Source organism: Haliaeetus leucocephalus, unplaced genomic scaffold (genome assembly GCF_000737465.1).
Source record: "Haliaeetus leucocephalus isolate CR32 unplaced genomic scaffold, Haliaeetus_leucocephalus-4.0 Scaffold450, whole genome shotgun sequence".
In the NCBI taxonomy this organism is placed as follows: Eukaryota; Metazoa; Chordata; class Aves; order Accipitriformes; family Accipitridae; genus Haliaeetus; species Haliaeetus leucocephalus.
In genome coordinates, this window is record NW_010972886.1 from 3,467,066 (window position 1) to 3,492,536 (window position 25,471).

At 38.7% G+C, this 25,471-nt stretch overlaps 1 protein-coding gene across 1 annotated transcript in view; it reads right to left on the bottom strand.

Annotated features, from left to right (window-relative positions):
• Positions 1–25,471, bottom strand: part of PDE7B (phosphodiesterase 7B) — a 180,744-nt gene that overhangs the window by 98,119 nt on the left and 57,154 nt on the right. The window contains exon 2 of the mRNA XM_010574649.1: positions 18,522–18,582. Coding sequence (XP_010572951.1) covers positions 18,522–18,582 — 61 coding nt within the window. The remainder of the gene's footprint in view (positions 1–18,521; positions 18,583–25,471) is intronic.

Genomic DNA, 25,471 nt, shown 5'->3' on the forward strand with positions numbered 1-25,471 from the left:
TTTAATGGAGTAAGAGAAAATAGTCAAAGGCTTCAGAACTAGGAGATTTTTTTATCATAGAATTCTGTAATTTCTTTTGTATATTTATTTAATATGTTGGATCTATGCATGAAAAAATATGCATGAAAATATGTTGGATCTATGCATAAAACATGACTAAACAAGCCTAGGATCTACATGAGTCTTGATATTTTGGCTCAGTACCAGTCTCTTACAAACTTTTTCCCACTTCACTCACCAAAAACAATCCAGAGCTTCAGCCAGGGTTATCTATTTCCATATGCAGCCTATGATGGGAAAAGAGCTTACAAACATTAACAGCTATTCCATAATGATAACGCAATGAAATTAAATACCTCCAAAGAACTCTGGTAGAATTTTTTTTCCCCTATATAAGCCTAAGGAATTACATCAAATCCCATTTAGATAGCCCAAGTTTCAGGGGACAATTAATGACAGAAACAGTAATTACAGGAAAGGCTGCCTCAAAGAGCCTGAATTCCACATCAGTAACGAACTGTTACTGATGGACCAAGAAGATAAGGCTACCTTTACGGAAAAACGGGAAAGGATCTAAAAACAGATATTCCTGTCAACAATGGGAAAATATCTGGAGAAAAGCCAAAGCCTCATTTATTTGTACAGCCTTTAGGGAAGAAAGTATTGTAATGTATGGTTACCATGCTAGGAATATTAAAAAGCAAATGAGCAGCCAAGAGGCTGTTTGAACAAAAATCTATCTTTAAAAGTAGCATATAGCATTTGTAGGATTTGTATAGGATGAAGGTTTTGTAATGCTTATGTGGATGGTTTGTGGATGTTTATAATGAGGAACATGGAAGTGTGCGTTAGCATGTGAAAGAGAGCGAGCATTGCAGGGAATCTGACTTCCTATCACATGATTGAGCAAAGCATTGAAGGAGAAGAGGTATATCAATTTTATGGTGCCAGGAGATGCGATGGAGAAGGCTGCTGGGATCTGCAGCTGGCCTGAGCCAGAGGAACTACTTTGTTTGGTGTAACTTTGTGAGCTTTCATGTGTTTGCTTCCCTGGGGGCAGGAGCTAAAACCTGTTGTGATGTGATAGTCCTTGACTTCCTGGAAGCAGGAGATAGCCCACCAGATGACTAATTGCCTCAGCACAGGGGGGCAGCCAAGCCAGCTACTTCTTAGAATCTCCTGGGTCAGTCAATGGGCAATGTGATAAAAACTCCCACTACAGTTCCAAGGGGATGATTAGGACTGCTGGGACCCAGCTCTAACACAATTTCAGCGGAGGGATGGCTGAGCAGCCAGAGAGCAGGAGCAGAGACAAGAGGTAGGTGAGGACAGGAGTAGCAGACTGTCTAGGTCTTGTGAGGTTTCCCATCATTTGGGCAGCCCAGGGTCGGCTGAAAGTGGCAAATTTGGGCACAGTTAATGACGGACCCTACCTGTACATCAGCTGGCATTTTTATTGCACTTGTAGGGTGAAATAGGCCAATGTGTATGCAGAACTTGATGGCATTAGCAGGTATTCACTACACCTGCTCTCTGCTGGCTGGAGCTAGAACTAGACCTCCACATCTGCCGGGGGATGTATGTGTTCCTTGCTTTTGTCAGCTGATAACTTCCTGGACTTCTGAATTAGGAGAATCTAAGTTTTACCCTACCATAGCAATGAAATTCCAAGAGTGCCAGGTCTCTAATTTAACAATAATCATGAAGCCAGTAAGTCACAGCTTTGTTTAAGTAAGACCTGGTTAGGTCACATCTCTTAAAAGTAAATTAATAGGAAAGATTAAAGTGGATTCAGCAGCGAATGATTATCTTTGACCACGTATTATCAACTAGATGGCCTTATGCCTTTAAATCTGGGATAATTATGGTTTTCTCCAACAATATCCAATTACATGACGAATAACCTTGGCGTCCAAGGCAGGAACCTCTGATATGCGTCACTTCTTACCTCAAGAAGACTGTTTATCAGAGTTATCAGTGCTGGCTGCTGAAAAATCAGCCTGCTATTGTTACATTCCCATTCAGAGCACGCCGTCTTCCAAAACATCCGAGCAGACTTGACAGACTGACGGCTGGGAGTACTTTGACATACTCTACCAGAGGGAACTCCTGGAGGGAATAAACCAACTGCATTCATTGCAATTCCTCCTTTATAGTGTGTGATAATGTAGCTGGGGAATGCAGGGGCAGTCCCTCCTGTGAGAGACAAAGCAGCAAATACATATAGGAAATCTTCAGTGCATATTTCTGATTTGCACTGATTTAATTCCAGGTTCTTGTTAATGCCAGTAGTTGCAAAGTACAAAGACAGAAATATCTTGCACTGGGAAAAAAATGTCTTTTATATACTGGGATCAATCACTCTCACACACAGTGAAGTGTTACATTTCTGGTTAGCCTTAGATCCCATAAGCAATAAAGACTGAAAATTGTTATTAGAACAATAGGTGTTATCATTAAAATGCTTCCTAAGAATAGATTAGAAGGTAACACGAACGAAGTTTGTACAGTAACATCTTGTACTGTGTTAGAATAAGAACAGTCCCTATAAAGCGGAAACGCAAGGCATGAATTTCATTACAGAATTGTTTGGGATATTCTTTAATAGAAATAGCTATTTGATATATTATGTATTTAGCAACTTAGCTATATAATGTGCTAATTATCTGGGGATTTGCATTTAATATATTTAAATCTGGTTTAAATTTTGGGTTATTGCTTTAAAAACATCTACAGTTAGAAAGAAAAATTATCTTCCCAGCCCTTTGCCAGAAAAAGAAAAGCTTTTGACTCATGGCTAATAAAACTTTTATTAATAATTAAAGAATGTTGATGATTAGAAGCATCCTACAGCTGCTATGCATGGATATTACGGATGAGACCTATCAGTCTCTGTTTCTTACTGAATGTGAGAACATTGCATGGGTCATCAAGATATTAAGGACTAGATCCAAGAAATGTTCCTGAAATGGGATTTAGGAATTCAAAATAGGATTTTGTGCTTAAATACAAGGGTAAGACCCTGAAAACTCCTACTTAGCTTTTGTTTTACATTGAAAATGCTTCAGCACTGTGCCTGGTGCAAATTTCTTGCTTTGCTTTCTTGCATTTTAACCTTAAAGCCCAGTAGGTCTCTGAAAGATCTGAGTGTGAGCATGCTCAAAAGCACCTCAGATTGAGTCACAGCTCAGAATCCGCTGCTGCTTTCATGTTTCCATCCTATCTGCACCCAGATACGAAGCATTAATCTACTGGAGTCCCCTTGTGTTCCCTCCAGCCGGCGTTCTCAGCACGTGCCAGGTACAGGGTGCGGCTCATCGCAAGTGCTGGTGGTGACCATTACAAAATAGGACCAGGAGAAAAAGAGAAGTCTTTTCTTTATATAACAAAACGTGCTTGGAATTTATATAGCAGTTTAGCATTTATATGGGTTATCCATAAGGGGGGGGCAGATTAAATTTCATTGCCTGCTGGGGGGGCAATGCTTCTTCCACAGCTTGTAGCTCCCAGCAGAATGCCTTGCCTGCAGCTTTAGGTGTGCTGAGCAGGAACAGTCCATCTATGCAACAAAGAATTCAAGGTTTGTTTTGTATGTGTGTGCAAGAATGAAATGGCTTTGTAGTGTAATGGTTACGACATGCCCCTAGGATGAGGGAGAACAGGGGCTTACCTATGCTTCACAGCCTGCTCTTGGATTTTGTTACACGCCTTTCATGGGGACTTCTGGTTCAGAGACCACAGTGTAGGAACACTTCTTCAATAGTGTAGGATTTTAATTAGAGCAGATTATGCTGTAATTTTTAAATTTAATTTATTTTTGGCTTTTAAAGTCAGTCTTTTTTAATTTAAGATTTTTTTTTTTTAATTTAAACTGGCTTTACAGTAGCTCTCTGTGGTTTAACAGTTGGTCAGGTGCTTGTGAGCCAAATGAAATGCAGGAGTGAGAGTCCTCAAGTGAACAGGGACTGTTTGTCATTAGTTTGTTCATATTCTTTTTCTAACTGCCTGATAAGATACATCCAGATGCTTTCAAAGCCCCATTGGGTCTGGAGTGATTGTTTCAATACTTAATAACTATAGAAGACAGAACCTACCAATTCTCTGTTCCAGTGTTGCTACTTTATTTTGTTGCTACATATTTGAGTTCCCCCTTTGAATTGACATTCGCACTTCTCCGGCGCTCTTGAGACTCAGACACAAATTGCTGTGGTATTTTGCCTAGGAGAAATTACAAATAACTTGCTGCAAAGCCTTGTATTACACACCAGCCAACGCTTTAGGGTAGCTTTATGAAGACAGGGAAAATGTAGACAAAAAAATGTTCTACCAATACAGATGCACTCATTTTGATGGCCTGGCTTTGGGAAACTTGGTGAAAAACAGTTTGGTGGTTTTTTTTGTTGTTGTTGTTGTTGGTTGTTTTTTGTTTTTTGTTTTTTTTAATTTGTTATAGTCAAAGGGTAACTGGCAAGTGTTTGTGCACCAGCACTCATGGGAGAAAGCAGCCTGGAATGTGGGAGCAGGTGTTGCATTCGCCAACCTGAAATGGAGGGAGGATGACTAAAACCCTCCTTTATTCTCGTCCCTTGCCCAATTAAATCCAATTTAGAGCAATGTGTTGCTACACATTGCACCAACAATTAAAGGGGATAAAAGATCTACTTACTTATTTTACAGCTGAAGAAGTCCTTTTTTAGAGTACCGTAATAACTGCTCTTACGAAAAAGATGCCACAGGATCATCAGCAAGCAGATGGCGTTAAGAGCAGAGTTTTATATCTTGTCAAGCAGACAGCTCCTCCGTCAGCTGGACACTCTCACAAGCTACATAATAGCACTGAGCTACAGTTGACATAGGCACTTTCTACATCAGCTTCATTACTCCCATTATGTCACCCACGTCCCTGTGTTAACCCAACTCTGCCTTACTTTATGTTAGATAAGTTACTACCACAAAGCAGTGTCACTGCATTTGGGTAGAGGTCTTAGTTATTAGCTCTAAGTGAATACGCTCAATCAAGAAACATGGTAGAAAACTGGACTTTTGGCTACAAAAAGTTTCTGAATGCCACAGGGATCATTTCTACGGGGCAGAGCAATTTAGTGCTCATTTTCTCCCACAAACAAAATTACAGTTTCCATCTGGAAATATTGGATTCAGAGATGCCATAGGAATTCCTCAGGTGAGCCTTAGTGTGTCTGTCTCATTATCCCATTTTCCTCTGTAACTGAGGTTACTCAGCCAAGCTGAACCTGCTGTGAAGTGTCACCAAGGACTCCTGTCATATGCTGGAGTAACTCAGCGAGAGACACAGTGATGCACATCCCACATAAAAGACTGAAGTGTACAGACCTTCAACGACCGTGCCTGTAAAATGCCGCAGCAGCTCTTCTGAATCTAAAGCTTGTTACTGGCCAAAGGACTTCCACTAAAAATTGTTGGATTTGGGTCTCAAGTTTTCATCTTTTACTGAAATGTAATTACAGGATCTAATTTCAGGAAGACAATTTTTGTCAAACATTTCTGAAGAAACTCTTCCTCTAGCCAGCTTAGATGCATACTTGTTATCAAAGGCAGGCAAGTTTTTGAGTAGAAGAGAAGCAGGCATAGCGGCAGGAGAAATAAAGACAGGAGCTGAATGATGAGCCCTGCCTATGTGAACCTGTACTCCTGGTGTAGCTCCTACCGGGGGAGTTAAATGTGTCCGTAAGAGGAGGTCCTGCAGCACATCTTGTTACTCTTCAGGCAGCTTCAGCAAGGATATAAAAACCAGATGGACAAAGGTGCTAGTAGCTTAGTAATTCCTGCAGATGATCTTTCCATGTCGAGGAAGAAGCTTTCTGGCAGGACAGTGGTAGAGGGATTTATTCCTTCTTCAGAGCCTGTTTTGCAGAGGGAGGGCTTGAGGCTGCACAGCTGCCAGCCTAAAATCTTTCTAGATTTACTACTGGAAATTCACTTAAAATTAAACATCAGTGATGCCCTCCCCCAACAAAGATTAAGAACAAAAAATGTCAAGTAGGAAATGTTCAGGGTGAAGAGAGAATTGTGGTGCTTCTGATTAAAATCAAAATCAAACTCTCCCCCATCCCATCCTAGGATTTCAGAAAGCTTTCCAGCACACATCTGCCTCCAGTTTCCTCTTTGTTTATTCAGTCATCAATTATCAAGAGACTTTTTGTTTTGTCTTAATGAGCTGCACAATTTGAAGCAACTGTGGTATCTAAGATGGTTCTGCCTAAACCAAACACAGATTCCTTCATGGCACAGAGAAACTGGATTGGATTAAAATAAAAATATCCAAAACCAACAGAATTTTCTCTCTAAGCTGTTCTGAGGGTTATTATAATGTCATTTTTCCCCGTGAAACAAATAATACACAGACTTCAAAAGCTCTGAGTGTTGTTCTCAAACAACAGAAAATAAATGAGATTAGACATCATGATTTATGACGCTTCCATTCCTTCTTTTTAAGAAAAGGGAAATATGTTAATAATTAAAGTCACATGAACTCAGATTCTTTTGGCTCCTAAAGTATTATGACATGCACTTGCCTAAAGAGCCCTCTAGGACAAATGTACAATGACAGCAATTGCACTTGCGCCTTGGAAGTGGTAGCTCCCTGGACATATTATTACCTCTGATTAAGCCAGTGGATTAATGCCTGTTGTTACGCTCTCTGCTGATAGCAAGAAATTACAATGGAGCATCTGCCATTCATCTTCCTTTTCCAACAGAGCTCTGTCAGTGACTGCTATTGCTGCTACATCATGTAGCTACTAACCAGGGACTCAAATAATTTATGCTACCCCTTAGCTTACTTTCACATCCTCACAACTCCTTCCATAGGAGCAGTCTCGTGGCGATTTTAATTGAATATCCACAGAATAGCTGGGTGTATTGGCAACTCTATTTGAGGTTTCCAAAGCAAAGCAAAATAATATGAGCCAGCAGTGTCTGAATATGAGCCAGCAGTGTGCCCAGGTGGCCAAGAAGGCCAACGGCATCCTGGCCTGTATCAGAAATAGTGTGGCCAGCAGGAGCAGGGAGGTGATTGTCCCCCTGTACTTGGCACTGGTGAGGCCGCACCTCGAGTACTGTGTTCAGTTTTGGGCCCCTCACTACAGGAAAGACATTGAGGTGCTGGAGCATGTCCAGAGAAGGGCAACAAAGCTGGTGAGGGGCCTGGAGCACAAGTCTTATGAGGAGCGGCTGAGGGAACTGGGGCTGTTTAGTGTGGAGAAAAGGAGGCTGAGGGGAGACATTATCGCTCTCTACAACTACCTGAAAGGAAGTTGTAATGAGGTGGGTACTGGTCTCTTCTATCAAGTAACTAGTGATAGGACGAGAGAAAATGGCCTCAAGTTGAGGCAAGGGAGATTTAGGTTAGATATTAGGAAAAATTTCTTTACTGAGAGGGTTGTCAGACATTGGAATAGGCTGCCCAGGGGAGTGGTTGAGTCACCATCCCTGGAGGTATTCAAAAAGCACATAGACGGGGTATTTCAGGACATGGTTTAGTGGGCGTGGATGGTGGTTGGACTCGATGATCTTGAAGGTCTTTTCCAACCTAAATGATTCTATGATTCTATGATAATACCAGTTTAACAATGCTGTTGTTGCATGGCAGATACTGACCCGAGTCTGTAAATATAAAATGCTGTAAACCAATAGGTAAAGAAATTAGGTTCCATTATAAAATCTTCGCAGGGCAGTTAGAGCTGAGGGAGGTAAAATTTCTGTCTTTTTCTTAGACAAGCAATGACCTGTCTCTTGACAAACGCCTGTCTCAATGACCAAAGTGCCAGAGCACATTCTGGGACTTGACAAAGTGCCCAGTCACGTATCTTAACTATAAATTTGTCTTCCTACTTTTGTATAAACCTGAAATACAGCTCATGGAGTGAAAATGCAGAGGCTTCTTTTTAAGATGATATTCTAGATTTCATACAGTATTTAGTAACAAAACCAAAAATAAGACAAAAGCACTTATATCTGTATGGGCTATCTTTACATATTGTTATCTAACTGGCTGAAAGACACTGAAAATAACTGTCTTCTTCTGTCAGCATGGTAATGTTTCTTGTTATGATAATGTCATACAATTCTGATGTCAGTTTATTACACTATTTTTGGATGGAGAAGTCAATTCTAGGCCACTAGTCCTCGCTTTCTTGTAAGAAATATCAAGTGTATGATGCCAGTATTTCTGAGTTCCTTCCATTAGCACTCTGTTATAAAACAAAAAGGTACTACAATATTAATTTGTCTTGTATATGCGTGAGTAAATATGAGGATCTCACTATTGCACGTCAATAAACAAAGCTCTGGAATAATAATAATTCCTTTGAATTAAGTGCTAAATTAAATTTGCTCTGTATTAATCTATAAACTCAGTGTGAAATCCTGACCTAGAGTTAAAAGGCATTTTACCTTAAGTTTCAAAAAGGATAGTATTTCACATTGGACTAAATCACATTTGCCATTCCTCATTTCAGAGTATAATACAAATGACTGACAGAGTTTTAGGTTGCATGCACAAATTGGTGGCACATGTACTGGAATTAGGCAAACAATATCCAGGAAAACACATGCTTCCAATCTGTCATAAATTACAATTGACCTACATCCTGTGCATCCACAGTTAAACCTTAACTGAGCTGAATGGTTCTGAAGGCAATGTGTGGGTACAGAAATCTGTGTGTCAGAGCAGCTGTTGGGTTGAAGTCACGACTGATGTTGACTCTCTGACAAGGTTCACAGAAGCAGGTAGCACAAGAAGAGCAGATTGCTTGAGTTAAACAGCCACAGCTCAGGCCCCAGTGTCTGCACTGTATATACTTCGGAGGATTTGGTTTGGACTACTTCTCATCTATTTCCAATGGATTAAATGTCTAGTAGCAGCTAGAATGCACTAGAGGTGCTCCCAGAGCACATGGCTTGCTCTATTTCATGTGAAAGTAATCCAGTTTGTCTGTTCTGAGACTGCTCCATAATGCAAACCAAAGTTTGCAGTAACTTGGGATAGCATCTCAAAAACACATCCCTGATCTGGCCTAAAACACTAATGTAGACATACTCTTTACAAGGAGAGGCTATAGAGTACCCTCCTTACAAATTTTACCATGGGAGGAAATGTGTATTTAAAATATTATGAAAATCAAAACCATACTTCCCATATTAATGGCTGAATTTAGTCTTCATATCCAAATATTTCATGATATAGTCAAATTTTCTACCTACAGGACAGTGTGATCATCAGGCCAATCTGGACCCCTCAAGCATCTGAAAAATCTTTTATCATGCTTTCAATTTACTTTATTCAGCTAAAATTCAGGAGCTATTCAGATGTCAGAAAAGGTCCTGCAGCTATGTCACAGGGCAAGAGAGAAAGAAATTAAGACTTCACAAAGGCAATGAGGAAAATAGTTCAGTTAATAAAACCAATTTGCTACCTACATTACTACAAATATGCTGAAAACTTAGAAATTGTTTTTATATTAAAAAACAATAAATTACAGATGAGGTTGATTAGCCTGATTTTCTGTTATCCCCCACACTTTAAAGTTTAGAGCTTTGAACACCATGAAAAACAATGTCTGTACTCCAGGAGTAAGATTAAGCTCCTCCAACTGCTCACATCCACACATCAGCTTCTTTAGCAGTCAACAGAGAGAAATCTGCACTCTCTGAGCAGGATTCCTCAGACCAGTTTCAGACGTCTATTTTGCAATGAGCTGAGTCTTGAAGGAAGTACCTCTTTCTCATTCTTTTCAACCACAACAGGGAAGATGAGATGATGGCTGTAGCCTTTAAAAAAATTTTTTTTACAGATGTTTACAGCCATTCTGCCAGATTAATCGTGTCCCAACTATCTTCAGCATTATTTCATCTGCAGAATGAGAGGGATGCCCTATAAGGGAAATCCAGTAGAAGCACTCTCTGAACTTTTGTGTAAGAAATACAGTAATCTCTTGACATAGCTATCTGAGATTCAGAAATTCCATTTCTTGTTGCTAAATTGAGTTCCTGTCATTTACTACCAGTATTCATAGCCACACTCCATGATTTCATAAGCCCAGAGTCTCAAGTATTTGGATCAGATCAGGGCTTGAGCATGCCCAGTCCTAGACACTGTGACTGACCCTAGCACAGGAACATATTTCAGCCTACGCATTTTTTGGCTTCAGTGAAAGTATGTAAATACACACTTAAGTAGTTTGGCGATCAAGGGATGATCTAAGAGATCAGCTTAATGCTTTAAGAAGTATGAGATGTACAAGGAAACAACAGATTATCACCAGAAATGATAATTTATGGAAAAAAAAAAAGAAAGAAAAGAAAGCTAATGCCTTCAAAGAAAGCTAGCTACCCAGCTAGCAAGGCCAAAGAACAGCAGGTATTTGATTTTGTGGGTTTTTCTTTTATATACTAAAGGTGAAAAAAAAATCCTACAAATAATATACTCCCAGTTCTCAGTAAGAATGGTAAAATTATTAACAACATTTCAGAACAGCAAAAATTTTTATCTCCAGAATACAATGAGACATCCTTTACAACACAGAGCAGAAAAGAATATAGCAAAATGCATTTTTAAGCTGAGAAGTATATGAACATTTACAGCCAGGAACTGAGTGTTTGAAAGCACAGGAACTCCGTGGCTTTCTCAGACATAAATCACTCTTACTAAGGGTAGCTACACAGTAATCTATAGGAAATTGCAGGGACTGTGAAACTGCAAGGTATCACCAAGTAATAATTAAAGAAACAATGATTAATTGCTAGAGATGAGCTCAAACCACAAAATATAAATTTAAAACATTTAAATCTAAGTTTGGAAATTTTACATCTGAAGGTTTTATTATACTTATGCTGTTATGAAGGGATGGCTGGCTGTTAAACTATGGATAAGTGTTTTCTTCTCCAATTTGGCCCCATTAATAGATCTAATAATTGCTCTTCCCCCCCCCTTCCCATTTTTTTGAGAGAGTGTTATTACAGCAGTATGGTTAGTCACAGCGATTTGCTGTACAGCAAGTACTTTGGGTGAACACATCCCACTCATAACAGTTTGGACAAAGAAGATGGGAAATTACGTGAATGCAGTCCATGTTTAGGCACGAGGTTAGGCACGAAGAAAAATCAAACTGTGAGGCAGCAGACTGAATAGGCACTTGAAATCTTTTTTCCAGCAGGGGATCAGCAATAACTCATGTGACAAATACCATGAAATAAGATATGAGATCATCTTCAGTAAATCAATCAAGCAACTCTTTCTCTGCTTTATCTAAGAAGTGCCTAGTTTAACAAAAAAAAAAACACAACAAACCACCCACAAAAAAGAGGGGAAATCTCTGGGAAACAAAACTCAGGATTCTTCTTGTCTTATATGTGTGTGCTCACCCAGATGGGGTGCAAGTCATAGGCCTATTTGTTAGCCTCCTGGGGCCATACCCAGCATTTTTCCTTGTGCAGGGTCAATAGGTGGAACAGAGAGCACCTAACCCCAATCTGTGTTGCCTTTAGTTTGGTGGTTAAGAGAAAAATGGGTACTGTGGGTTTTAACTACTTAAGGGAGATGAAAACCCAGAATCCAAAGTTTAAACTTTCACTAGATTGTTACATAAATGGAGAGCAGAATGCAATCCTTCTGTCTGCAGCATTCTTTAGACAAAAAGAGGGGTACTTCTTGGCTTCACACTGCACTACATTGGCTAGTATTTGTAGCCATGCTTTGAGTCCAACTGCTGGATAGGACTTCCAAACCTGCGTAAGTCCCTTCTAAATGGGATATGTGGTGAGATTCTCAGCCAAGTCAAAAAGCCTTTTTGATAGAAAGAGAAGGTGAAGGGTCAGGGGTTTGGGGTATTTTTAGTTGGGGGAGGGGGGACTTTTTAATAATCTCTTGAGCTTTGGTATCTCAACTGGATCCTGTGGTCCCAATGAATGGCTTTTGTAGCTGTGGGCAACACAGTAACTCTCCCTTCCACAGAAAGTCATCATGGTGTGGTACATCATATTGATGGTGTCAAATCCTCATTATTGCGTTCCCTCCAAGTCCCTTGACACTCCCATTGCTTTCCTGCACCAAGCTCAGACATAGGATAAAACTATATATGGTTCAAGTTAACATTTGAGTGATAGAAAAAAAACAACAAGAAATTACATTTTGAAAAGTGTTTCATATGCCTACTCAAAATGCCAAGGCTAGTTTTTGTCTCCTTCAGCACCCTTCTGAAAGGTAGAATACTGCAAGACAAGTGTTTTCAGTCTGACCTGATTTACAGGACAGAACATGATAAGCAGGTGGTCACTGTCACTCAGCTACCAGGCTATATAATTACCTAAAATAGTAATTAAATCAAAACTACTTCAATAATAAGATGGTATTTGAGAACTGCTCTTTAAAATATACAATTTATTTTATCTTTTTTATAGTTTCTTAGCCAAATTAATCAAATAGTCATGAAACTAGGAGACGGATTTGATATTTACATCCTTTACGGTTTTGGGCACAAATCTCATGATAGTAGGAGGTCTCAAGTGACATGAAAGAGCAAGAGGCCTCTATTTTGATGGTGGCAAGGTCACAGAGATACGAATTTTTAAATGCATTTACAAGCATAATTGTAAGATCAGGAGTTGAGACTTATTTTTAAAGTGTGTTAAAATATTGGAAAGTGTTTTTAAAGTGTGTTAAAATATTTTAGAAAAAAGAAAAAGTATTAGAAGTTGTTTGAAAATCTCTACCTTTGTCTACTCAACTAGGGAAGAGCTACAGTTCCAGAATTCTTATCTAAATCATACTGTTCTCAACAGAATAAATTGTTGGCGGAGAGACTTTCATTGGCAGTTACAGTATAAAATATAAGTGAAGAGCTTCTAGTGTGGGCTTATATGTTTAGATTTGAATTTATCTACATTAACAAAACATCAAAAAGAGACGTAGTGTTTATGTTTCTGTATGCATTTGCACCATTGCTTTATAGTGGAAAAAAACCTGCTTCCCTTCATCCTGTGTTGCAAGCTGCTCATGGAATAGAAACGTATCTTTTTGTAGCAGACATCCTAAGCCTCCCCCCTCCCACTGCTACAAAGTTCTGAGTTATCCTGATGGGCAGCAAAGCCATGAGTGCAGATTTCTTGCTAGTCATTGTAGATTTTAGGCCTTTTTCCCATAAGCATATTGCTTAATTTTACAAAGATTAATTCGTGTGCTTATTGTGATGTTATTTGCACAGATAGAATACTTAGTCTGCATAAGGTCAAGTGCACGTGTAAGTCTTCGAATGGCTGGGATATAAATAGTCCGTATATTTGGCTATTTAGAACACCATTGCTCATGCATGCCTATCAGTTTCAGTAGAAGTTTTGCGTGTGCAAGAGATATAGGGTCGCATTTCAAATGATGTCAGCGAGGGCTCCAGAAAGCTTTGCAAAACTGCAAAGCTTGACCCGTGCAGAACCATTTGACTAGCTGCCTCATTTCTGTTTCTCCCTCTGCTGAAGGGCAAATTGACACATTTAACTAATCTTCAATATTTACTTTCCCCAGTAAGTTATATGGTTATTTACCTGATTAGGTTTCTCAAAGTAAATTTTAATAGCTTCCCCCCCTCCCCAGTGAAGGTGAGTTCAACGGTTATGTAAGGCAGAGGCCAGCCAGGCAGAGCCTTGCCAGTACCCCTCAGTCCTGGCTTTCAACACAGTTGTTATTCCAGTAATGTCTCTCTCTCTTAAGCTGCGGCTGCCAGCTCTGTTCAAATGTGTGGTGGTTTTCTGCTGTGGGCAAAGAGCCACCAAGACTGAAGCTGGATCCATGAAACACATTTCATGGCTAAATGCCGATACCTTTAACCATAACTCTCCATAGGTAATAAACGGTGGAAGTACGCCACAAAGCAGACTTTTTGGGGGGTGAAGGAGGTAGGCACCTCTCTCTGCTGCAATATGAAAAAGTTCGTTGCCCCAAATGAACAAAGTTATGTTCTAGTAGTCTGGAGAAGAAAAAGAAAGGTGCCACCCCCCACCTTTTTTTTTTGATTGCTTTTTTTCTTGGATGAATTTTAAATGGCTATTTGTGAGGAAACTACTTTTATTCCAAACAAGGATTCATCTGTCTGCTTTTGCAAGGATTAAGTCTACACCAAAAGGGAAACAAAACTCACCCACATTATTCCTGTCTGCATGGAATTTACAATAATGAAAAGAAAGCACCTCAGCCATTTGCCATGGGGCATCTGGAAGGCTTGTGTTTTCATCCTACTAACTAGCTCCTTAAGGAGGGCAATTCACATTTCCCCTGGAAAAAATCTCTGCAGACAGCAGAGTTGGCCAGCAAGAGATGTGACCTCTTAAAAATCTATTCAGCATTTCAGTAAGGAGTAAAGACCAAATTTGGTGGTGGAAGACTGGTTACTAGAGTAACAAACTAGATAATTTGCTTTTATCATCCATACCCCTTACTTCACTGTCATCAGTAAGGTTGAACAGATTTAAACTGATGGGATCATTTAATTTTGTATGTGTTATGATGACTGTAGCTGCCTACTTTCTAAACAGCAACTATAAGGATAACCATATCTATTCTGTATAAACTGGTATTTATTTATACACCAAAGTTTCTCTTCTAGTTGGCAGACCTTTTTCCTTCTGTACTAATCCTAGAGCCTGATATGGGAATGTTATTCTTTCCAGGATAAATTCATAAAACTCAGTGCTCTGCCATGTAGAGGTTACAGAGTTAGCTTTGGATGAGCTAGTTAAGATGTGAGAACCGGTTAAGTTGCCTTAAGTTTGGACTCTTCCAAGCTAGTACGCAATTCTTCCCAGCAGAGTTAATTAGCTTAGGCATCCAACCAGCAATTTTCACAGCAAACTAACCCAATTATCTCTGCATGATATGACATTGTGTCACGTCTGAGCCCAGAATATGTCTGTCTACATATGGGAAAAATTAACCACAGGTTGTGCCATTGAAAATATCAGTGGGTGCTCTAGGGAGAGGGATAGTTCCCTTCTACCCTTCATAATATGAATATCTGGACTAATAACAACATAGTGAGTACCTTGCTATATGCTCAATTTTTTTTTTTTAAAGTCAAAATCATTATAAGTAAAGGGCATGAGGAGCCCAGGGTTATAATTCCAGAATGTAGCATAAAGGAAAAGCTTTTTGACATCCAGTTCAGCATTATCTAGCAATTTTATCATGGTCGAGTGCCCTCACTAACTTGATAACAGCTCCAATTTAAGCAGAACAGTGCAGATTTTCTACCTTGCACTGGATGTGCTGATGAGCTACCAGTGGCTCCAGAGAGACTCAGAGATTCAAGGGAAACCTCTGACAACACACTTTTATTGTCAGTGTGGTATTTTTATGACCTGCATTACATAGTACTTCAGCTTCTCATTGTACTTATAAATTTATTCTTGTTGTTCCTAAGAAGCGAGGAAGCACTTCTCTTCCCATTTTTCAAAGGTCAATGGACGTGCAGGGGTGTTTAAAGCCTTAGCCAATGCCAGGCTCAAGAAATCTGTGATAGATTTAGGATCTGAACAATGGTCTTCAAAAGTCTAGGGTGGGCCACTGACCGACTTTCTTCTGTGACAGTTACAAAAGTTGTGTTGCTTTAACTAGTATAACATACAGAATTGTAAAGAAACAAGCACGATATAAAGCATAAGAGGGACAACATAATTTTCTGTAAGAACTGTAGTACACATAATTACAGTGATACTAAGCATATCCTGAGCAGAAGCACATAGTTATTATCTACTATATCCTCAGGAAGCGCTGCTAAATGACCATTTAATTTAGTTGTTCAAGATATTTTTCACACTTGCATTATAAATATCCATGACTCCCTTGCTGAAAGATGAGGCATTAAACTGATTCTTTTGCTCTTAAGCTCAGGTTGAGCAATACCTAGTCAGTCCACTGAAAAGTAACCTACTTTCACTATAGCCATTGTAAGTGTTTAGGCATTTCTTTATCTATTATTTCCTGTTTTCTAGCAGGAAGATAGGAATAAAATAAGATTTTCACTGCAAACCTCTCCTCCTCAACCTCTATAGAAAAAGAACCTCCCCCACATAATCCGTGTTACCTCAAGGTATGTGGACTCACAGTAGCAAGCCTAGCGTTACTCCTAAAAACCTTTAAATATGAAGCTAACCCAGAACCAGTAGCATGACCCAGAAACAGACCTTTTCTGACAAAATCAGCTGTTACCATTTTAGAGTACTGCTCGACAATATACCGTTCCAAGTAAGGACTGGTCTTGCGTCAAAGATCCCTGAAGAAATACAGTCAGTACTCCAGACTCTTGTGTTTCTTTTCTTACTAAGTAATTATCCTCTTGCAGTTGCTGGGACTTGCCCTCTAAATTTCTGTCGGCACTGTGTCACTGTTACAGTAAATGACAGCACGGCTGTTTCAGCATATTTCAAAGACCATGCAGTCAAGAAAGATGTCCTTCTCTGAAGGCACGTTGTGCTTTGTTCACTAGTTACACCCACAGATGTTATAATGTCAGCTTTGCATTGATCAGTGACAAACTTTGTGTTTCGTTCTCTTGGAAATTCAATTCCCTTGTAAAATCTGAAATTGGACGCCACATGACGCATTCAGCACAAAGTCTGAGACCTTTTAGTTTGCATGTTCTCTGGCTCCTGCTCTTCTGCACAGAGCTCAGTATGAAAGGAGAGGTACCAGAATGGACACCCTCTGGCTTTCTAGCACTACCAGAACCACACACATTTATGTGATAGATCAAGACAGTGGAGTTTGTCTCCAGTTGTTGCCCTCAGACCAACCATATAATGCTAGTTTCTACTTCCTATACCTCTTACATAGCCAGTTGTGGGATATCCACTTGCACTTAGAATAATCTCAGCTCTGTACATTATGAGATACCTTGGGGTGAAATCTAATATCCTATATTATATATGACACTACAGTCCTTAATTTGTTAGAGACACTGAAAAATAATAAGAGCAGGCGAAATATTTTTAAATACAAGAGATGTAACCTCTGAGAGCCAGTCACACCTTTGGCATGTCCCTTTGGAGTCATTTTTACATTCCTAGCAGTTTCCTTACAGACCCTAACATATGTTCTCATTCTTGCATATGCATATACTACAAGACATAGATAAGAATATATGCAATGGAAACAAGATCTTGTTCTGCTCCCTGCTCCTAAAGAATCATTTACATTAAGGATGGTGCCAAACTCCCAGTTTTGAACTGACTTGTTATAAAAATGCCAAACCAAATAGTGAACGAACCTGTGCAGAAGACTTTCATCTTCAGGTAATTTTTTTGTTGTCCCCTCTTCCACCCCTCCTTTTTTTTCCCCTAATGGATAATAACATTTGCATGGATATAACTTCCTTAGAACTACAGTATTATGAACCCAATGGTATTTAAGCTGTAGGTTATAATTGGCATGATAAAGGATCACAAGTGTATCTTTTCTGTCAGCTTGTTCCATTAAGAACCTCTAACCATGGATCACTGATGTAACAGATCATTACGGCCCATTGTGTCAGTTCATCTGTTGGGATCTGTGCACTATAAGCATGACAGATTTCCTCTGCAGCAATTATAGTCTATTGTGACAATAGGATTTAATGAATATAAACAACAAACCACATAATCTGTTATTACAGAACACAGCTATGCAGCCAGATGGGAATTAAGTTCCTACATGTTGCCAGTTGCAGTTTTTAAAATTGTGACTATTTCAGTCTTCATGTTATTAGATGCAATGCTCTAATTTACAGTGTACATTTATCTCAACCCTGGCAGTTGAAAGGTCTTCAGAATTTAAAGTGTAATCCTGCAAGTGTTCTATGATTTCATTTTTTCTCAGTAAAGATTATCTTTTAGGTTTTTAGACATTTACTCCCCGTGTTTCACTGTGATACTAGCTGTGCTGTTAATGTTTCAGTACTAGCATTGTAGGTGAAACAAGCAAATACAATAAAATTGGTCACAGAAATTAAAGAAACATAGCAGAACATTCCTGTATTGTTTCCAAAGAATAGACACTTCTACTTAATATTAATTTTTACAAATGATGGGCAAAGTGCTACACCAGCGCAAATCTGTAAAATCACAGTGATTGAAATTTTGCTGATTGATGCAGCTGAAGGTCTGACCCAGAGGCTTTTGATACATATTTGTGAAATTAATACTCTCTTTCAAAGTACAGATTTTCAGCTTTCAAATATGAGTTCTGGACTTGAGTACGTCAGGGGTTACAACTATAGTGCTGGTACAGCTATATTTTCATCTATGCAGATGGGCACTACTGGAATATATATATACTTTGTTTCAATAATTGAAAATTCACCGTAAAGAATATATTAATGAGGAGTACATGTGGATGAGCTATGTAAATGCCATTGTGAATCATCACGGCCATTATCGTGTGCTTTTGAGAAGAAATCCCCAATTAAACATACTTTCACACACTTCTCATATCAAAAGGGAAAAAAAACTCTTAGCCTTACCTAGCATGCGAACACATTTGGCATTCTGGTCAGGACTATCAAATGAGATTTCTCCGCACCTCTGAAAAAAACCACACGATATATTTAGTTAAAGACTCTGTGATAGTATCCCTGTCCTTGTCCTATGATACGTCTGTGTATGTTTTGGAACTAGACATATCCAAAAACACATTGTAAAAATGTCAAAATCAAAAGATTTTCAAGTAGCCAAAGTTTGAGGAAGAACGGACATTGCTAATGTGCAAGGATAGGTCAACACTGTATTCCAGGGTGTTCACCGAGAAAAACTCAAGGTATCACCTATCACGTTTGTATCTATGGCTTAAGCTACTTCTGATCCACATTACTCTGGTACCATCAGACCTAATTAAACAGGAGGCCTCATTTACCACTGGTACACATTGCAGCCCTCTCCAGTATACTGATTTAGTTGTCACATGGCTGCACCCTAAACAGGATCTGTGAAATGATCCAGTTGAAAACAAAACAAAACAGCTATGCTGATCCAACAATTTGTATTTCTGTGAAATGAACTTATTTGAAAAAAACCCACAACTCTTAAATATTTATTAAGGAAAGCTGTCATTTCACAAAATTTGAACTCTCCATAACACCTATGAGTAAAATTGTTCTTTGTGAGGTGCAAATAATTTATGTCTCTATGCTAACATGCTTTGTTAAGGAAAAATAATATTCACAGGTACATATATAGTATCAGGGCTGATGTTCTGTCCCTATAAAAATGCAGTGAAGGAACATCATTAGGATCAGAATACAGAGGTGTTGTGTTGTTTTCAAAGATAAGACATCATTTTTGAGTCCTTTATGCAGACAGGCATGTCAGTTTAGCTGCCAGGAGAAACATAATTGGTGTGGCTCATGGGTCTGATCCAGCTCAGATTCAAGTCCCTCAGTGTACAGATCCCACTCACTTCAGTAGTGGTTGCTTCAGGTGCTACAAAAAAAAGATTTAATTTTGTATCACTACACTCAAAGCTCATGATAGGGGCTTAAGGATAGCCTCATATTTTATAGGTAAAAGTGGTCTGTACTTCCTTATCTACATATTTATGGCTTTGGTATCTATGACCATGAGAATAATGGGAATAAAAGCACAGTGGTTTAAGTTTGGAAAAATCACAGAGAACTCTCCATTTCCCTTCCTTTTTCTTTCTCTCCCTTTCTTATGCAGTTTCCTGTTTTCAGTGCCTATGGCTTTTTCTCTTATGTAAGACAAAGTGGTTTATACTGTCTTTTTCTTTTCGTTAATAAAAGTGGCATTTGCAGCAAATATTTAAACCTACAAAGAATCAGGTAAGTAAAAAACCCCAGAGCTTCAAAGAAGATGAAACACAGCAACAGCTTCATGAATGAACAACACATTTGGAACTCACTATTTTTAAAATAGCCTTCACCTCCCCCACACTGAAATAAACACAAACAAACAAACAAAAGCCCATCTCCCACACAGAGTCTTTTCATATATCAGTACATCTAAAAAGAGCAAACAGATGCCTGTATTAACCTTCCTAGGTGGGAGCACATACTACTGAAAGACTGCAAAAGAAAAACAACACCTAGCATTTCAAAGTTAATTTTACACATGCTCTTATACCACCTCCCTTTCAGGAGACACAGAAATTTGCTATTTATTTTTCTAGGAAGAATGTTAAGATATGGGCATCTTTTCACAGAAATATCCCAGCTTCTTCTTCATGACCAAAAGTATACTTAGACAAACACAGATGTAACATCAAAATTCAGTGCCTGCCTCACCCCTGAATTTACACTGCTCTTTGAAAACCTTTGGTTATTTTTTATTTAGCCCCTCAGACATATTGTAAGTTCCAGACGTATTTATATAAATACCACATTTCAGGCTGGCAAATGATGTCTTACAATATCTAACAATACTCACCAGTCCTAGTGTTATGAAATTGGGAGAATGGTTAATGTGCCCCAGAGTCCACTAACATCCCACAGGATCCATTATGATGATGGATGAACTTTGAAAACTTTGCAAGTAAGATTCAGATAACTGTATACAAGTTCATAGCCTTATCTGAATTCCCTTAACCCCTGCAACCCACAGAACTGGCTGAAAATCATGCTAGAGTTGTCAGCCTTGGAGATTTTTCACTACTACCACTGCAGCTGGAAATACCAGGAGAAAAAGTTTCTGCAGCAATTTAATTTCTGATGCCAGTAAAAGCTCATAGGTGCACATCAATGGGATGAAAAATAAGCTGTTACCAAACTGCTCAGAGCATCTGAAAAAAACTTAGTTGTATCCTGGATGTGTAAAGTGGCACAGAAATGCAGCAGGGACTGATTTCTGCTCATTCAAAAAAAAAAAAAAAAAAAAATATTTGGGCATTTTTGCTGTTAGCAAATGTTTTCCATGAACAAGAAGTAAGGAATGACTTCAAGATCTAATCTTTAGGATTAAACAGAGCCTTTGCCACCACTGCTATGAATTCCTGCCAGGGTTGGATAAGCTTCTCCTGTCCTTTTCCTGGTCCGGTTTACTTCCCTTTCTGGTTTGGGTTTGTTCCGCCTGCTTGTATATTGGGGCTGGTACTGAGAGATGAGGCCAAGAGTCTGTCCAGTTCCCATCCATTTCCAAACTAGTCCCAAAGCAGCTGCTTATTCTCTCCTGAAAGCTTCTAAGTTGGCTACAGAGTCAGTAGTAGATCCATCAGAGAGCAGGAATAGGAATTTGACATTAGATGCTGGTTATTCTACTTTTTAATTTCAACCAGTCAGAAAGCAGAGACAGGAGGAAGAATAACCCCGGACATAGCTGCTGTACATATGCAGACCTATTGCACACGTGTAGATCACTGTATATGTCTGTTGGGGAAGCTGAGAGAGAAACATGACATCTCTTTTAAAGACTGGCTAAACAGCCTCTAGAAGCTTCTGCTTATAAGCAGCACTAGCTGTATTCATAGGAGTCAGGTCTGGAAGAAGATAGGAGTTTTCTGCTCCCATTTTAGAGAAGTAAGAGTATCAATGGTCTGCCATAAAGACCAAGCATATTATCCAGTTAGGAAAAGCAATAAATTCAAACAGGAGAGCTGCCTCTGAACTTCATTTCTTGAAATCTGTGATGAGGTTGGTTTTTTAGTTCTGACCTATATTTGAAGCTCATTGCAGTTCCAAGATTTCACTCTCTAAACATATGAGAAATCATATTCTTGGATCTAAATGATCCCTGAATTTGGGACATTTTAAATCTCAGTTTGGGCTTCATGGTTAGGACTACTACAGCACTGGTAGGACTGGCTCTGCAATATGTAGTCCTGGGTGTTGGGCTGGTGAGTTTATAGAGGCAGTCCTGCTGAAAATAATACCACTGGTTTTCACTTCCCCTGAAGTGAGAGGGGATTTGTTGTTGAAAATCTTAAAACACTGCTGTGTTTGGAAGTGGTCAGATTTAACAAAGAAGTGGGTAAATGCAAGTAAAATTCACCTCTCTGAATCTTCATTATACCTTTCTATCTCTTGAATCACTGAACTCTGGACTAGACTGTGGTTTTTTTTTTTCTCTTTCTGGAGAAGAGGAAAGTATAGTTACTTTCAGTTAATAATATTTCCAGTAATATAGATGTATTTCCACATAGGATTGCAGCCTGCAATTCAGTATGCATGTGAGAAAGTATTTGCATAAGAAAAAAATTAATAAATTCTCAACTCCCTTTTTTGAGATCAGATGCATGCTGTGATGTTGAGTTACACAAGCTGAAACGTAGTAAACTAGAATGGGACTTACAAGTTCCCCATGGAAAAAGAGACTGAATCACAGAGCAGCTGAAAGTGAGCTTAAAAAAACAGAAAAAAAAGAGTTGCTGTTAGAGAATAGGGATGAAAGGGCATGATATTCAGAAGAAATGTGACATGAACTCAGGTCCTTTGATGAGATGAGTAAACTGGTGAGCTTGAAGTCAGCCTGGTTGGCTATAATGGCCCAGTACCACCTGTCGGAAAAGGGATATACCGTATTACACAGGCACCATCCTCTATAGCCAAAGAGTCTGCTGGAGGAGGGTGTTTTCAGGCAAGATGACCTCTTTGCAAGATACTATGAGGAGTACACAGGAAAACAGGAAGTCTTCTGCAAGGAGCCCCTTGCCAAAACAGTGTAAGTAAAACTGCAGAAAAGCAAGGCGCAACTGGCAGAAAATAAGTTCATGCAGAGAGCGGATGGAAAATCTACTCTAGTCAGTTGTACTAATGCAGTAATGCATCTCATATTACTTCTCTGGTATTACGTGATCATTCATAGGTTGGGTTTCCATTTCCAGCATGCCTGGGCTCACACCACCTGCATTGGAGGATTTGAGATATGTAGCAATAAACAGGGTGTATATACCCCAGACAGAATATGCCCTTAGTTTTGGGGTTTTTTTATGTTGTAGAGAAAACTTTATCTATGCAAAAAATGTTTTTGAAGTTATTGTATTCAACTTCTATCTGTATGGTAAATTAAAGCATTACACATTTTAAGGAGAGAGATGCAAATCAAGTAATTGAAATAAATAGGGCTGAATTCCTACCTATGACAAAATTCAGCAAGTAAAGATCTGAAAGTGTTTGTCATGAGAATTGCAGTAAGTGGCATGTTAATTTTCTACTTATTAAATGCATATAATTAACATTTAACTATTATAATAATTTTAGAGTGTATAGTGTTTAAAAAAATATGAGAGTTTTCCTGGCATGAAATTTGAACATGCACAATTTTGACCTTTTTAAGCTGCAGACAATCAAGTTTTGAAAAGCCACCTTAGTCAGTTCAATGGTTATTGGAGTAGGAACCATATTTATAGGTTTCTTCACTCTGTTCTCTCTTCACCTGACTATGGTTTTCAACACATATGTCTCTTCCAACACTGCGATAATCAGAGAGGTACTAGATGGACATGGTCAGCCAAACATGACAATAAATATTGGATAATTTTCTTTTTGCAGGAGGTGACTGGGGTTATTATACCTCCAAACAGAGGACATGTGTTAAATACACATTGATTACATGCCAAATATTTTTTAAGAATCATCTGATTTCTTTTTTTAAAGTAACCTTAAGTTAACATGCTTTATTTTAACCAACATTTTAACCAATAGTAGAAAGAAGTGGATTCTACATAACAACATTGTTTGGTAGAAGTTTTTTCTTTCCTTTTTTTTCTTTTTTCAGACTACTGCGTATAATTTCTCATTCCTTTGGAAATCAGAGTTAAAAGACATACTCATAGATACAACTCATTAAAACAATTTAAGACAGAGCAAACAGCTTCTATGCTCCTATGAAAAAACAGAATAGCTTAGAGGCAAAATAATGCTACTGTTATTCATATTTCTGTTTTCTTATTATGTTCCTTTCTCCATCACCTTTAAAAAGTACTTGAACAAAGTCCTCTAGTATGTAAAAGCATCATTCCAATTGCCTAAAGATTTATAGATGTGAAGTCTGTTAGTGTGAAAAGCAACACTACTTCGTAAGTCTTAGCAATCTTTTATAAAAACAACTGGCCACTCATATAAATAGCTGAAAATTAAGGGCAATATTTCACAAGGAGTCAGGCCACATGCTCTTCATCTTCAGGCTGCCTGGGAGGAGATTTAAGGTGGATTCATCCCAAATGCTGACGAAATATCCAAGTGTAGGAACTGTAGGATTTCCAATGCCTTGTTACACTTGTGGTATTTCCAGTTCTGTCTCTCCTCTCTGACAGGGACAAAAGAAAGTACAGGAACTCCCAGAGCAGACTGACATATGTAGTCTGTCCTGCCTGCAGCCTTTTCACAAGCACCTCCCCCAAAATGAAAGCCTTGTAATCATATCTGTTAGTAGCTAAGTCAATGTTTATGTAAAACAAGGAAGTTCCCTACCAATACTCTGGTAATCTTGAGATGCACTTAAATGTCATAGACTTCTGAATTTTGCTGAATCTTCACCCGTGGCCTTTGTTGGCGTTAGCAAAGGAAATTAAGCCATCGTTTTTATTTGTTTAGAGACAAAAGCTTCTTTTCTCTCTATCACACCTTATTTTAAATTTAGCAGGCCCGCATTTGATCAATTTTCTCTGGAGTGAATGATTGCAAAAAGCTCACCTTATTCATATGACCTTGAATTACCAACTCTAAATTCTTCCAGAACTTTACTTAGCCTTTCTTACATGAAGGTATGTGTATAATGAATACAACTTGAGAATTGCATTTATAAACATTCCCACTGGTAGCAAATACCACTAGAATCTTTCAGCTGATGAAATTGCTCAAGTTCTATAAAAACTGTGATTGTTTACATATTACCTCCCCGGGCCTTATTAACAGTTCCCATAATGATTATAGATAAAATCTTATACTTACCTGAAAATTTAGACCTACATTTGGCAAGTTAAGTGTTCCACTAAATTGGGCTGCAAAAAAGTACGCTTATCTTCAACTGGTATGTACCGTGTGTATGCCCACCCATTTATAAGCATGGTGTAATCACAGCATCCTGACAGTTGCCTTTAAAATACTAGTAGCAGCCAGAATGCTACATTTGCTGTTCTTCAAATTACTACTATTACATTGCAACCATTATATTGCAGCTATATCATATTTCATGGATAAAGTTTCCAGCTTCCCTATTTAGTATCAGAACTGAGGCACACTTAAACTGAAAATTCAGGTTCTGTTAACATCTGGATGATTTTCTGCAGAGTAGAATAGCTACGTCTGGGCAGACTTGTTTTGAGAGTTCCTCCCTTTCCAAGCTTTCCCAGGGAAAGAGAAGGTTTCTCTTCCCTCTGGGAAGTTAAAACACATTGCTTAAATAACCTTTCAACACTGTCAGTGTCAATCTCCAGCAGCACCTTGGCAATGCATTTCATTCTGGAATTTACCATGCTGCAGACCCTCAGCTAGTCTGAACATAAGACACAGCAAAATAAGTAATT